Raw genomic sequence first — 15,620 nt, 5'->3', positions numbered from 1 at the left:
CTGTCCGCTTGAAACAGATGTAGGAGGGGTTGAAATGAAAGACTGGCTTTCCATTACGTAGACACGTGGTTTGCACATCACCACGAATGAGATGTCCTCAACATATTGCTTCAGAAAGACAGAAATTTAGTCTTACACAGATTTTTTTAGTGAAATAGCTAACAAAGGCCATCGTCGCCGTGTCTCGCGCCATCTAAATTCATAGTGCTGTCCAGATTGCGGTTACTCGTCGCGTGTTTTTCCGATTTTCTAGAATACTTCAAAGGGGGCGCTGGGGCATTAGTAGAGTGGCGCAACAGCTGCATCAGCCTTCAAGGTAAGCCTTTCACCTAATAAGATACAAACAAATACGCATAAAACCAACGAGATCATCTACCGTCGTCACGGTATCTTTTGGGATTGTGCAAAGGTTGCCTGTCTGACATCAGTGTGCACCTGCCGTGGCGTCTGACTCGGAACTTAGCGACTTTAGTAAGGTGACGGCCGGCCATTGGTCGTATAGACGTAAAAATGCGAGGGAGGTGAGAGAAACGCCGTTGCACCTTACGTCCGTTACGTGGACTAATGAAATATTGCTTCTCTACTATCGATGGTTTGTATGAGATGAAAGTGATAATAGCTGCTGTAAGGGCTGTAGTAATTCCAGTTTTCAAAAGACTACAGAGAATCAGTAGCAATAAAGTATTAGAAGGAGACATTTTCCACTGTCGTGAAAACAAAGCATCATCTTATCATTCTGTGTAATAATGGCAAAAGGATAGTGTTAGTAGTGTACAAAAATATCTTTGCCATTCTTTGGGCTCACTTGATGCTAAAATTGCCACCCCAGTGGCTCTGAGAGTTAGATCTCTACTGGTGGGTGATGTTTGGATTTCATAGCAACAATGGTTGTTTCACTTCCAAGAGAGCAACCAAATCTAATATCCCTAACCTTTCCTCTGGCTGCCCTTAAACAAAAGCATGTGGCCCAAAGTTTAGCTGTGTGTGCCGCAGTCTGTTTCTGACCTACCCCCGGTGCGCTGCCCTTGTACAAGCGTGCTCAATGGTCCTACCAAGGATACAGTATATAAGGAGTGCAAAAAAACCCCCACTGTCTCTGTTTCTAGGAAAAGCCAGAACACAGTGATCTGATTAACAAGTTACAGATTGCTTTATGAATTACCCTTGATGTGCATGCTGTGGATGCCTGTCTGCAGGAATCCACATGATGGACCCTCACTGGTTTCTCTAATGCTTTAAATCACCAGAGAGCATTGTCTAACCATTCTTGTATAAGAAGCCTCTTTTTGCTGGTCTGAACTCAGTGTAGTGTCTTCCCTTAAAAGATAAACTCCAGGACTAGGATGCTCATCCTAGCTCTTCACTGCAGACCATATAAGATCTTAGTCCCTGAACCATCCTGCTTTTAGGTGCTGTTCAGTTTATACATGCTACTACTGAGTGTGTTGAAATCTTGCGACTATCACAGGGTTCCTTTGCATCTTCAAATATATATCAAATTAATGGTAATTTTTTCAAATTATTTCACTATCAACTGCTCCCTTGTCCAAATCAGGGCCCCGGCCGTCTTTTGTGGTAGTTGAAGACAGTGCTGCAGTTCTGTTTGTGACAGAAGTCCCTCCACTGACACACCACTGCTCCGCACATTCATGTGCCTTACGTAATAACTGAAGAAGCGCTCAAGGGTCCTTGATGCAATGTGTATTGGGATAAATAGGCAAAAGGCCTTTGTCTTTCCTTGCTGATGTTCACAGGCTCAACAGCTCTGAGGAATACCATAGGACAAGTGGGAGCGAGGCACTTAGTGCCTGGTAGTAGTAGGAGATGTACAAAATGTATAAAAATTACTATGTGTGTGACCTTTCAGTATCTAGTTAGGAATGATGTGATGGTTCATTATCATTGTTGAAGCTTTCTTAAAGAAACCTATTGGGACAACACATAAACTTTGTGATGGTCTATTGTGCGGATGGTCTGTTGCTCATATGTCCAACAGTGATTGGGGTGACTTGTCAGCACACAATTTTAACAGTCATGTAATGTAACACAAAAGAGTGTGGGTTTTTTTGCACTACCCATAAGTGTATCACTATCTTTACTCTGTGTGTATTTAGCTAGCAGACAGAGAAGCATTTATTTTAAAGTGCTGTGTCACATGGCAACCATGTAAACGCTTTCAAAATATCATCAGGACCCTGGGGAGTTCTTACACACAGTTAAAAGGGTAACCACATGATACAATAAAGAGACAGTGCTGGCTCATCTAACAATGAGTCCACCCCCAACAATTAGAGTCCTTTAAAAATAAAGGACTATTTCAGGAGTGAGACAGAAAGAGTGCAGGCGAGTGAATGAGAGAGAGAGAGAGAGAGAGAGATAGAGAGCTTGACTCAACAATAAATCTTTATGTAACAGTACTGGGCTTTGTTAAGAGGCCTGTAATGCATGAGGTGTTTTTTTTTCTAGTATAAAAAAGTATTCAGTATGAAAAGAGGTGTTGTAATGTCTCATAAATGTATGCCCCAAAATGTGTTCTGCTTGCTCAGTTATTAAAATTTCAAATAAATAAACAAAATAAATATGGTTTATTTGGATAAACAATTTATTATTGCACAGGTAAGATGTTTTATTGTCAAAAGTTTAAAATGTTATCAATACACATTTGTAGCCATTATTCATATATGGAATAGTGTTTGGGCATGTATTTGAAATATTGTGCAAAAAAGGTAAAAATTTTGCAAATGTTAAAGTATGTACCACAGGAATGTAACGATAGTCAAGGAATGAAACATTCAAACCAGCCCAAAGTAGGATAACACCTTCTGTTGTCTGAAGTATGTAAAAAATACAAAGCGTTGATGGTGTTTTAACCAATAGTATTTATCAGACATTCCTAAAAGTCCTACCCTTTAACACAACAGCTACAATATATCTGTAAATGCTTGCAGAGTAGATGCTTCCAGAGCTATGTTTGGCAGAGTGCTTAGCATGTGATGTCACAGCATCAGTTGAAAGAGGGCATGGGCATGTTTCCTCTGATCGTTAGACACACAAGCATGGATAGTTGCCTGCCATGGCAACAGTGGTCATAAATGGCCATGTATGGTCATGTGCTCACTTCTCTGGTTGTGCCACTGATGTTTACGGGTGTCACCCATCAGCGCATGAAGCATGCCGGGAAGAGCTCGTTATCAACCGCTGCTCCTTTCCAAACGTGTGCTTCAATGCAATTTACTTACAATGGCACTTTAACACAATCATTAAGACATTGTGCAGAGAACACAATGCCAAACTTGAAGGAGGCCCATTTGCTGGGAAATATCAATTTACACTCAGATACAGATACAGGTGAGTAAATTTTAATTACAGAATATTACTGAGAGCCTATATTCAGATAGTGTTTTTAGCAAAAAAAAAAAAAATCTTATGGATTTACTCCTCACTTGAAAGAAGGCAAGGAAGACGTTATCACAAAAACAAACAAACAAACAAACAAATAAATAAATAAAACACTGGGAATGTTTGAAATAGAATTAGCTACTAGATGTTACACACTAATGCACGATTGCTGTAAAGTTACATGATTCAAAAGAACACTTTGATGGCCTGTTCTGATATGGAGCAATAAATTGTTAACACACTGTAAACGTGTTAATGACCCATTAATCCATAAGAATGGGTAACAGCTGCCAAAATCAGATGTTGAATTCTAATAGCCTCTACATAACAAAAAGATGCTCATCCAATAAATCTTGTTTTTTAAGGCTATACAACATGTTGCCTTGCTGCTAAAGTGTGTAACCTGCACATTATTATAAATACAAATTAAGACGACACACCCAAATGATTTAACACTGCCATTTAATTTTAAGCAGTTATGAAATAATTATTAATGTATTATTAATGTACAGTATTAATGTATTATTAATATGCTACATTAATGTGGTAGAAACATCAATAATGAGTGCCTTTGCATGTCCGAAGGACACTGCTGTGCGAAAGCAAGTGATGAAAGCAAAAATCACGAACTCTTTTGGTTCTGGCAAATTTGCCTCCATCTGCTGGTGTGAAAAAAAAAGTACACCATGGTTTCCCCCAGTAGCTTCTGCTGAGAGAACCTCCTGTTACTTCAAATGTATCTGGTGTCCGGTTATATATTTTGCACTGTTAAATTATAATTCCAGAACTTTCATATTCAAGTTACATTCCAGGAATGTAGAGTAAAACACAAGAAAATCAAAAGGTGACTCAAATACAAAAATACTGGCCGCTAAGACCTCATAGCCTGGCAATGTTGTGCAACTGATTGCTTCCCAATGCTTCAGGTAACCCGTCAGCTGTCTTTTTGCACATCTCATCTCAGGATCCACTATACTCCTCAGCTGCCAGTAATGGGTCTTTTACAGACTGCTTTGATTTTCTAAACAAAAATAAATTCTTTCTCACTTATGGTTTTTAAGTTTCCTTGAGTTGCCAATTAATCTCAAGGAATCCGATGAGTTTGTCCATGACTGTACATCATACCTTCAAACTTGTTGTATGTATCCTCATAAGCATTCAAATAAGAGAACTACAATTAATTCTATTTAATTTTCAGTTTAATGGATTATTAACCTTTCTTTTTGAAAAGCACAGCACTGTATATACATATGACTCACTTGTGACAACTAAGGACTGGCACAGGGAACAAAGAGACAAAGTCATCCATTCATCACTCTCCACCTCTTCACCTCCTTGCTATGGCTGGTCTTCTGCCTTTCCCATGGCGCTGTGGATCACTGGCCTTTTCATGCGTTCTCATACTGCTCTTAGTGCTAGAGCTGCAATAAGAGTCAGCCATAGAAAGGTAATCAGTCAGTCTAACCCATTAGATAGGAGCCCAGTTTCCATGCTGCGCATGATGGGTTAGGCTGACTGATTATCTGATGGGTCAGGCTGGCTGATTATCTGATTATCTAATGGGTCAGGCTGGCTGATTATCTGATTATCTGATGGGTGAGGCTGGCTGATTATCTGATGCCAGTGTTTGTTTGGACCTTGGTCTCCTCCTTATTGTTGACATTTAGTGGAAAAGAGGGATGGAATTGCACCCCATCTAAATTCAACACTGTGCATCTCCACAAGCCCTCCTATCAAAGCCCTATCACTTGCTCCACCCACATGGTGCCACAGCCTCTTCTGACAATCTGATGTTCACCTCAGATTTTATAGCCTGCTAAAAGGAAAATATGCACAGAAACAGTAAGGTCTAGTAAAAAAAATTGCAAAAATCTGTGATATTTATTTATTGGTTTTACTCTACTTGTTAAGAATTCCAACAGGAGTATTTGACTGGCAGCTGTCAGTATCTGTCATTGCCCCAATGACAACTGCCTGCAACATACATCTATTATTTTGCTCATAGGCAAAGCAGTCCACTGCAGGCTAGCCACCGTGTTTAAGTAAATGGTCCAGGATTAGATCAGGTATGGATAGATGACTGTGATGGCAAGCAGCTACCTGGACACCCACTTGCCTTTGTGAAATTATTTTGATTACTTTTTGACTACGTTTAATTACTTTTACTCACTGAACACTTACTCACTCATCATATATTATCAGAATTGTAAATTATAAAAAATAAAGCTGCACAAAGCTCTAGTTAAACCGAAAACCTAATAAGTGAGCTTCTACACGTTTCTACTTGTTTGTTTGTGTTTTTAACCTTCATGTTTAACCACTGTCTATTTTGTAGCACATTTTTGTTAGTATGCTTTTTTAGCTCTTTCAGACTGTTTTCATGAGTTCTCATACTGTTCTTAGTGCTAGGGCTGCAATAAGAGTCAGTCATAGAAAGGGAGCTGGAACAGGAACAAGGGAAGGGATGGGACTGGGTTGTGGTAGGGAACGGAAGCCAAACTCGAGTTAGACGCCTGTTTGAGAGTGAGGGATGGAGGGATGGTGGCTGGAGCCAGGGCGGGAAGCATGTTGAGGGCTGGTGCCTGGTTCAGTATGGGAGTCTGAGCTCCTGTCGAAACCTGTTGCTAACCAGTGTAGCAGCTGTATTGAGAGATGGAATTTTGTCAGCAACAGTAGCTATGGCCAGAGCCCAGTCAGGACCAGTGGCAGGAACAGGGTCAAGGCTTCGAGTGAGATCCTGAGTGGCTCCTGCAACATGGGCAGCTTGTGCTGGGCCTGGAGTGGATAGTGAAGTCGGAGGCAGAACGGGAGTAGGTGCTGGAACATGCGCTAGGCTTGGAATTTGGGACAGGAGCAGAAATCTGTGCAGATATGGGAACAGCGCTGGGGATTGTGCCCTCAGAGTAGCAGGGTTTGGGGGTGGTCAGAGATTTTAGGTGAACCAAAGGCCCAACCCTCTAGAAAAGAATGTGCCAAAATTCAGACGCAAAAGAAAAATTGCGAAAGCAGAACAGAGATGCCTGAAGTAGAAAAAAAAAATGAAGACTGTCAAAATAAGAGTGCAAATGAATAGTAGTAATAGTGTTGAAAATATTTGTCTCTCATCATTTGCATTTGCAACATTTTTCTTACATATTGATAATTAATATTCTGCTTGTAATTGTATTTGAAACATATGCCAAAAATAACACAATACCTTTTCTGAAAGTTAGTTTTGAAATCCAAGATGTCCAACACTCTAAACAAATATTACCGCAACCTGAATGTGAAATGTCCGACGGTCCTTTTGACATCCTTAGCCTTACTTTCGCTGTATAGTGTTTACCTACTTGTCCACGCTCCAAAGTGAGAGGCATCCAGTTGCAGCCTTTTAAATATTAATCATTTTATTGTGTTTATTCGCTGAAGTTACCCAGCCGCGAGCTTTAGGCTTTTATTTTGAAGACGGACATGCTTCCGCCCATTTCCTCCAAACAATCTGTAGCTACCTAAACAAATTACGCCAGCTAACATATAGCGTTAGCTAGCTGGCTTAACTAACTGACAACGGCAAACTAAATCGAAGTTTCTTTGACAAAACTGAAGTTTGAAATGCCCAATTAAACAAAAAAAAAAAACTACAATGACGGGACAGTTTGATGGATTTATGAGGACAATTCAAACCGCAGTAACGTTAGTTTACATGTAGAAATTTTCGTTTTTCGACACTAAACGACTTCATAGTTAAAATGATACAGTGATAATTTGGAGAAAAATGAACATAGGACCAAACGCATCTTGTTTGGAAACATTTTGGTTACCACAGGGTGCGAGAGAGGACATTTTCGACAACCCGTTAATTTTTCTCATTGACAAAATCCTTGCGACACTTTGTATCTTATATTGACACAAGATCCTGGCGTTTAAATGATGACACGATTTCAGTAATGTCGTCGTTTGGCATTTATCAATAGCTTTGTTTTATCCATTTGAATAACAAAATACGTTTTGTTAAACTAGTAAGTAAGAATGGTTGGATGTTACGTGTTTGGTTGCAATCATCGGACCGGAGGCATTGCGGCCTGTTCATTTCGTCGATTCCCTGCAAAAGAAACCAAAAGGAGACTGTGGGCACGTTTGCTACGGTATCGTAGCTTTTTAACCATTCATGCCATTACAGTAAATGTACCATACAAAGCGTAACCCGTTCTTAATCTTCGATACTTGTTTTATACTAGTGATACTAACCCTAATTCTAACCCTAGTTATCTGGGAAGTGGTACAAAAAGCACTTATTTTGCTTTCTATAATTAATTATATTTGTGCTGATCTTTTCTTTAGTTGTTTGCCATTAGTTTAACATGATGTTGCATGTTTTTGTGAATAGGAGGCCCGACAGGAAGCCAAATCCAAACTCTCGTGTGTGCAGCTGTCACTTTCCTTTGGGGAAAAACATCCCAACCATTCTCTTACCTGGAGGACGCCTGTGTCAACCTGAAGAAGAGACAGCTCTTTCACCAAACGTCCTGGCTGTGGGGAAAATGGCTTTGCCCCCAAACCCTCAGGAAAACAGGGAAATTGCTCTGCCCCAATATCACCAGGAAGCAGAGTTGGCTGATGGGCAAATTGTTGTGAGCACATCTGAAGGTGTGGAGGTATGTCTTCTTGTGTCAACTCTGATGGATAATAAATTGATCTTTGAGCAGTCATAGAGCTATATTAGATCTGAGTTTAAATTGAAGGATAAGCAGGCATACTGCTGCAGCAGGCTAAATGAAGAGGTCTTTTAGCAAAAACACCAACTTAACCTGACAAAGACACATTTGATTCAATCATCATATACCTCAGCAACTTTGAAGGGTGCATTAAATTGTTTGAGAAAGTCATCGAGCCATATTGAGCCATATTGAGCCATCAAAGCTTGTGACACTGGCAAAGCACACTGATTTGACACAGTGTACTGAAGCCTGTATCAAAGCTAATATTACCATGTGAGTAATGATATCCAAAGCATCCAACGTCACGGAAACACTGGATGGGTGTGGGACTGTTTCATAGATTTAGCACTGTCCTGTAACTTGCAAGTCTATAAGAAGGTGTAAAATCCCCAAATATCTTTTTGCTGCAAAATTGGAAATGTGGAAAATATAAAAAGAAAAGGGGGAAAGAAACATTTAAAATGTTCATAACATGTCAACCTGAAGGGAAACAATTACTTTCAACAGATTATTACAGATCTTTAATAATGTAACATAATTATTGATCATTATGGTGGAGTGCTGTGGTTTGCAGTGCTGTGCAGTTTTGAACCTATGACTGCTATAATTTCTGAAAACCACCAGGTGTCACTTTTGGCATTCGTTTACAATGCTCCAATGCTTCAAATCTTTTACAAGCACAAACAAGAAGAAGCCCCAGATGTTTCACATGGTTTCGGTTCAGTCAGTCTCATATGATTTACCAGGTACTGATGACTCTAATGAACTTGAAGCACCATTACAAACTTGCTTGAAGTCATTTTTTTAGGGCTCTGGCAGTACTCCTCCTGTTCCTTCTCACACATTGGAGCAGATACCGGTCCTGCTGCTGTGTTGATGCCCTTCTACAGCCCTATGCAGCTCTCCTACTGGAATGGCCTGTGTCCTGGTATCGCCTCCACACTCTTAAACTGTGTTGAAAGACACAACAAACCTTCTTGTGACAGCATGTATGGATATGCCATCCTGGAGGAGCTGGACTGCCTGAATGGGCAGCAGGTACCACAGGATGGATAAGAAGAGAGTAACTGTCTGGGGCCAGGACCTGTAAAACCATTCCCTTTTGGGGGGGGGGGTCTTGCTCTTGCCTGTCCATTTCACCTATTGTCACTTTAATCTGCAGGTTAAATTGATTCACAATTACTTATGCTGCCTAACTGCACAGACTGATATCCCTGAAGTTTAATCAACTTGGTGTTATACTAGGATGATTGTATTCCTTTAATTTTTTGAGCAGTATACAATATATAATGTGTATATAATAGCTATGTATGTATGTATGTATATACACAAAAGCTTTCCAGAGAAACAGAGATTCTCACAAAGGTCCTTCATAATAATAAGTTCAATGTATATAGCGCCTTTCACAGACACATGGTCATTTACAATGATAGTGGGGAGAGAAAAAAATTGACAACACAGTAATAACAAATATGGATAAGAAAAGAGGTTATGAAAAGTGTTGGGAAAAGAGGTGTGTTTTAAGTTGAGATTTGAAGGAGGAGAGTGTGGAGCAGAGACAGGAGAGATTGAGGTAAAGTGTTCCATAGTTTTGGGGCCATGACACTAAAGGATCTGCCTTCTACAGACACCAGTCTAAACTTGGGGATGGAGAGGAGACCTGCGTTAGAGGACCGACGTGTACGAGTGGGGCAGCAAGGGCGTAAGAGTTGAGCTAGATAGAGAGGTGCAGAGCTTTGTATGTAAAGAGGAGGATTTTGAACTGAATGTGTTCAGGGACAGGGAGCCAGTGTAGCTAATGTAGACTAGGAGTGATGTGGATTGATTTCCTTATGAAGGCGGATCCTTGTGGCTGAGTTTTGGACATATTGAAGTGAGCAGATGGTTTTGTTAGGGATGCCAATGAGGAGAGAGTTACAGTAATCAAGACAGGAGGTGATGAAGGCATGAACCAAGGTCTCAGCGTCACGTGTGGAGAGCATGGGCCTAAACCTAGCATTGTTACGGGGGTGAAAAAAGGCATTTTTGACCAGAGACTTGATGTGAGAGAGGAGTCAAAGAGTATGCCAAGGTTCCTAACCGTGGATGAGGAACTGATCAAGATACCATCCAGATTTAATTTAAGATTGGCGAATTTTGATATTTCGGACTTCGGACCAGTAAGTAGAAATTCTGTTTTATCAGAATTGAATTTTAAGATGTTTATGCTCATCCACTGCTTGAGATCTTGGATACAGGAGAATAAAACAGGAGGTGGTAGGGTAGTGTTAACCTTGGTGTTAATATAGATCTGAGTGTCATCTGCATAACAGTGGAAATGAAGACCATGCCTGCAGATAATCTGACCAAGGGGTAGCATATAGATAATGAACAGGAGAGGGCCAAGGACAGATCCCTGGGGAAAACCTTGAGTGACAGTAGCAGTGTGCGATTTATGTTTACCTAAAACAACATAATGTGTTCTATTAGAAGTATAGGACGAGAACCATTCAAGAACCGTGTTAGTAATGCCAGTGGTTGAGAGGCAGGCAATGAGTGTGTTAAGGTTAATTGTGTCAAATGCAGCACTTTAAATCTAGAAGGAAGAGGATACTCCAGTCACCAGAATCAGCAGAGAGAAGATAATTTAGAACACGTAAGGGGGAACACGTAAGGGGGAAAACTGGTTAATTTTGGTCTAAGAAAACCATCACATTGTTCAATAGTACCAGATGGAGAGAAAGATGCCAGCTGAAGGATCAGATTAATAGTGGAAATGAGAATTTTGGGCTTACGTCCAGGACCATTGATAGCAGAGGAAATGAAGTGTGAGCAGGCGGTATTTAGAGCTGACCTATAAGCATATGGTTGAAATAGGCTACTTTATGAACAGTGAGACCAGTTCTGTTATAGAGGTGCTCAAGGCACCAGCCTTTGGTTTTCAGGGTACGTAACTTGGGTAAACCATGGAGAAGAACGACTAGAGGGAACCTGCCTAGACTTGAGAGGTGCTACCTGTTCAAGTAGCTCAGAGATGCAAATGTTATATATATAGAGAGAATATCATCAGTTGAGGACAGGGGAGAACATCACAGGAGAGGAGTAGTGGTGAGCAGAGAAAGGGTCAACAGCTTTGATATTGCGGAAAGAGTTGAGGGATTTACTGCCTGGCTGAGTGACTGAGATGGTAGCAGTAGCTTCAATAAGTTTATGATCAGAGATACCAACTAGCGATCCAAAAACAGTAGTAATATCTAAACCAGATGCACAGATTCAATCTATTGTGTGACCATGAGAGTGGGTAGGAAAATCAACATGTTGAGTCATCAACTGTGCAAGCAAAATTCTTCTGAAGCTCCAGGAGTTTAAACCAGTTTATGCTACAGTTTATATCTAGATATACTCATACACACGAACGCAAGGTGGCGGTATTGCGCCTTGTCCGAGACTTTATAAGACTCTTTCGAAGAAGATAATAATTGCGTAAAACGGACATTTTTTCTAAAGCTATTGTCAATTGTTGTGAAAGCTTGCAAGCTGTCTGGGAAAGTAGTACACAGATAGTAAGTGTTTAATGTGTGCGCTTGTCTGTCGGCTAGCTAAGTGTATTTAGCAAGCCAGCTAACTACCTCCTTGCATACTGAGGGAATGGGGGGGAAAATGTGAGAATTCACATTGAACCAGATGGCTAGCGAGCTAGGTTATAGCTGGGCAGTTGTTGCACTTACCTTTGAAGAGTTCTTTAACTTGGTAGCTAGTGAGAAAAAGCAAACTAGATAGCTAACCTTCTAATTAGGCTACGATATGTTAAAATCTTCATTTTGTAAAATTGCTGCTCGGTTTATCTGAAATATTGACTTATTTACTTATTTAGCTGGGTTGCTTGTATGTACCGAAATTAATACAAATATTGTCATTTTGCCCAACATGTTAAACTAACATTACATTGCTACGCTTGCTAGTTAGCTAACTGCACACTAAAGAGCCACTCGAATGCATTATTAACATGGGTTAGGGTTTAATATAGCTGGTATCAAAACAAAAACTCGCTCAACAATGTTGAATAAAATTCCAAAGGGTCAGCTAGAGAAAGTCTGTTTGATTATTGCCACGCCTGAATAGTTTAGAAATGAGTTTAGTTTTAAGTAATAATCATTATAGTCCTTCGCTTCCAGATCGGGCTGAGAGCAAAAGCACTGACACTTGGAGTAATAATTAAAAAAAAAGAAAAATTATACTTCACAGAGGCAGGGTCTTTGGTAATTGGCAAAGCATTACAAACGTTAAATTGTTAAAAGATTATTACTTATAATTTATTGTGATACCTAACGGAGGCCTAAATCTGGAGCAGTTGTTTCGTCAGGGGAAGGACTTTTGGGCCATTAGTGGACTAAAATGCGTTGTCTAGTCAGAGGCGGAAATCATTTTTGGTCGTTGTCAACGGTTCATGTTAGATGAAATATAATGATATTCCAGTATGTCAAACTGTATAAAAATGCATTAGGCAGTTAAAATAGTTTCATTATCTAAAATGTACTATGAAACAATGTAAACATTTTGTTGTTTTTAGAAAAACGGATGTGGCAAATCTGCAAAAATGGATAAAGAAAATTCTTTTGGGACATGCAGTCCAGTTTACATGGAGGTAAAGATCTATAATGTGATTACTCATGATCATTGTGAATTTCATTCCACACCCACCCCTCACAAAGCCAGGTTTGCTTTGACACTGAACACTAGTTTCCGTTATTACTCATTGTTTTATTTTTCATTATCCAGAAAGATGGTATTGATGCCAGAGTCCCTGAAGCAGCCCATGTCATTGGAGAACCAGAAGTCACTGATCTGAAGCCCTCATCATTGGCAGACTTCAAGAGTCTGACTGTGAGCTCTAAAAATGGAGGCTGCTACCTGCAGTGTCCATTGTGCTACTACCAGTGCAACACTAAAAGCTCGTTCCAGATCCACATTGGCTCTCGGCACCCCCTCCACTGTGAGGACATGGCTGTGGGCCGTCTGGGCAAAATCATCTTCTACCAGCGTACAGCTAAGCTCTTCCACTGTCAATCCTGCTTCTTCACATCCAAAGACTACAACAAGCTGTTTGATCACCTGTTGGTCAAGCACTGCATTACCCGAAAGGTGGCAGCAGCAGATGAAGCCAAGCGCATAAAGCATAAATCCGACGAGGCTAAAGATGGTTGTGGTTCCAGCAAGAGTGGCAAGGACCTTACCGAGGTCGGTAATGGGGAAAGTGGAGTGCAGGGCAAGGCCCCATCCTGCAGTGAGGAGGAGGAGGAGGAGGATTTGTTAGCCGTAAGTCAGGCAGCAAAGGAGGAGAGGGACGCTGCCGTGGCCAAGTACATGGAGCAGCTGAGCCCGCGCTACTACTACTGCAAGCTCTGTAAGTGGCGCTGCAAGAAGAAAGGCTTCCTGCTGAACCACGTCAGCCAGAAGCACAAAGTGCGCAAGCTGCACGCCTGCAAGGACTGCAGCAAGACCTTCATGCTGGAGATAATGCTCATCAGACACGTCAATCTGTGCCATAAGCAGGGGCTATACAAGTGCCTGTATTGCCCGTTTAAGTCCAACTTCCTGCGAGGGCTCCGCCGTCACCTCAACCGCTGTCGGATAGAGGACGACAACGTGGGATTAGGGGACGGAGGCCAAGAAAATCATAAAAAATGATTAATTTGGGGAAGGGCCCTTTCCTGCTGCAGCCGTACTCCCTTGTACACGAAGCAAGGTCCATAAAGACAAGCTTCGACCAGTTTGGTGTGGAGGAACTGTAGTGGCCTTCACAGTGGCCTGAGCTCAAGTTCACTGTAGAGCTTTGGGATGAATTGGATTGTTGATTATAATTAGCTAAGCAAAGATTGTTCACTTTAAACAGTATCACAAGGGCCTCAGTGGGTTTGCAAACATGTATGCATTCATTCTTGGGATCTTGCAGTTCACATATGTGGTTTCCTGGCTATGATCATACTCATGGTAAGTTCCGTTACAACTGACTATGCGTAGTAGCCAAAAGGTCAGGTTTTTACTGCTTTGAGGTTCCTTAAAAAATACCCACCCCTCAAAAAATATTTCCTCTGTTCTTATTGACAGTTTTAGTGTAAAAACTAGCTGGTGATGTTGGAACTAAAAATGTTTTCAGATTTTAGTCAGTGAGTAGTCAAATTAAATTTGTAATGGCTATTCCAGACTAAAAAGACATTTAAATGTACATCATCAGAAAAAGGCAGGGCTATGTGTTAAAGGAACCTTCTCACTGAGCATGTTTCACTTGCAATGATACCACGTGGTATCTGAAGAGCATCATCTTATGCTTTTCTTCAACCATCTGAGGTAGGTCTTTATTTTCTTTTGCAATTTGTGTGTATTTAAATAGAGGGGGAAATGGTATGTAATTCAGATATTATTAATGGTAACTTTCAATAGTACCTTTTTAATCTGTCAACATAAAATACTATTTAATTTAACATGAAATTATAAGGTTTATTCTGTTTATCAGCAGTTTCATTGATTTTTTTTATTTTTATTTTTTTATTTTAAGAAGTAGCCACTTTTCTAAATTCCTTTACAGACTTGCATATTATGTAATGCTATTTCCCAATAACATTTTTATTTTGCTGGTGCTGGTTTTGTTTTTGTTTTTTCTAAGATAGGAAATTATCTTTTTTTCTGTCTGGCAGTCTATTGTACCGTTTGTCCTTTTTAATATGCAGAAGTTCAGGTCCAAACAATGGAAATGAAAACATAAGGTAGTGTGGCATTCTTCCCTAAAATTATTTTTTCTCAACATGCTACACTGTGCTGTTCCATGGCAGTTTTCTGTTAGTAGAAAAAACATTGCTATTAGGAACATTCACTTCCTCTTTTTGTGATGGAGACCTCCCTTTATCTCAGTGACTGTGTCTCTGTTTTGTTTTTTGTTTTTTTAAGTGCATTTTGTATTTTCTTATGCCATACTTCTCCTCGCTCTTAGCATTTGCTTGATCAAATGCCCACTGCTTAATCTAGCCTTTAAGATCCCGTCCAAAGGAATCTCACAGGATTGATAACTTTCGTATAAACATTCTTTAGAAAGCAGTTTAAATGAGTCAGCACCAGCTCATCTCATGAGATCAAATCACTGACTACCAAGTCATTTCTAGAACAGAAAATGTCCCCTGAGATTTATTGCAAATTGGTGCTTACTCAGCCATGCCAGGCAAAAAAATCTCAGTGGAAACACTGGGCAATATTTCACTACATATGCTCACTATACATTGGTATATATATTACACTTTTCTTCTATTACACATTGCTATGCATGCACACCCAATCCCATCCCCCACTTAACTCTTAGTTTAGCAAAAAGCTGAGTAGCCACTGCACCAAACTCCTGTCATAGTTTTCAGGAATCCCCTCATCTGTAGTTTCATGTTTAGTCATCAAACCATAACTGATAACTTGAAGGTTTGGTCTGCATTTACAAATGTACATTAAGAAGCCACTTTATTAAGTACACCTGCCATATCTGTTATAAGCCATTGTAAAGTA

General features: G+C 40.2%; 2 protein-coding genes across 4 annotated transcripts in view; both read left to right on the top strand.

Moving 5' to 3' along the window:
- The first annotated feature begins 6,876 nt into the window (after positions 1 to 6,876).
- LOC113576855 (zinc finger protein 639-like) overlaps positions 6,877 to 15,620 on the top strand; it is an 8,835-nt gene continuing 91 nt past the window's right edge. Inside the window, exons 1-4 of the mRNA XM_027009192.2 lie at positions 6,877 to 7,523; positions 7,766 to 8,033; positions 12,646 to 12,720; positions 12,855 to 15,620. The exon at positions 12,855 to 15,620 is cut by the window's right edge and continues 91 nt beyond it. Of these exons, the coding sequence (XP_026864993.2) occupies positions 7,408 to 7,523; positions 7,766 to 8,033; positions 12,646 to 12,720; positions 12,855 to 13,763 (1,368 nt within the window). The 5' untranslated portion in view covers positions 6,877 to 7,407 and the 3' untranslated portion in view covers positions 13,764 to 15,620. The remainder of the gene's footprint in view (positions 7,524 to 7,765; positions 8,034 to 12,645; positions 12,721 to 12,854) is intronic.
- Positions 13,979 to 15,620, top strand: part of LOC113576865 (P2Y purinoceptor 8-like) — a 4,702-nt gene continuing 3,060 nt past the window's right edge. Inside the window, exon 1 of one of the 3 annotated variants that reach the window (XM_027009228.2) lies at positions 13,979 to 14,066. Coding sequence is in view for 2 of the 3 variants with exons in the window: in XM_027009212.2 (XP_026865013.2) it covers positions 14,401 to 14,423 (23 nt within the window). In the remaining variant the exon portion in view is untranslated. Of the gene's footprint in view, positions 14,067 to 14,334; positions 14,424 to 15,620 lie in introns of those variants that run through there. The other 2 variants (XM_027009237.2, XM_027009212.2) reach the window with 2 other exon arrangements.

This window comes from Electrophorus electricus, chromosome 16 (genome assembly GCF_013358815.1).
Source record: "Electrophorus electricus isolate fEleEle1 chromosome 16, fEleEle1.pri, whole genome shotgun sequence".
Classification (NCBI taxonomy): domain Eukaryota; kingdom Metazoa; phylum Chordata; class Actinopteri; order Gymnotiformes; family Gymnotidae; genus Electrophorus; species Electrophorus electricus.
The sequence above is the reverse complement of the archived record's forward strand: the minus strand, read 5'-3'. Positions and strand labels throughout refer to the sequence as shown.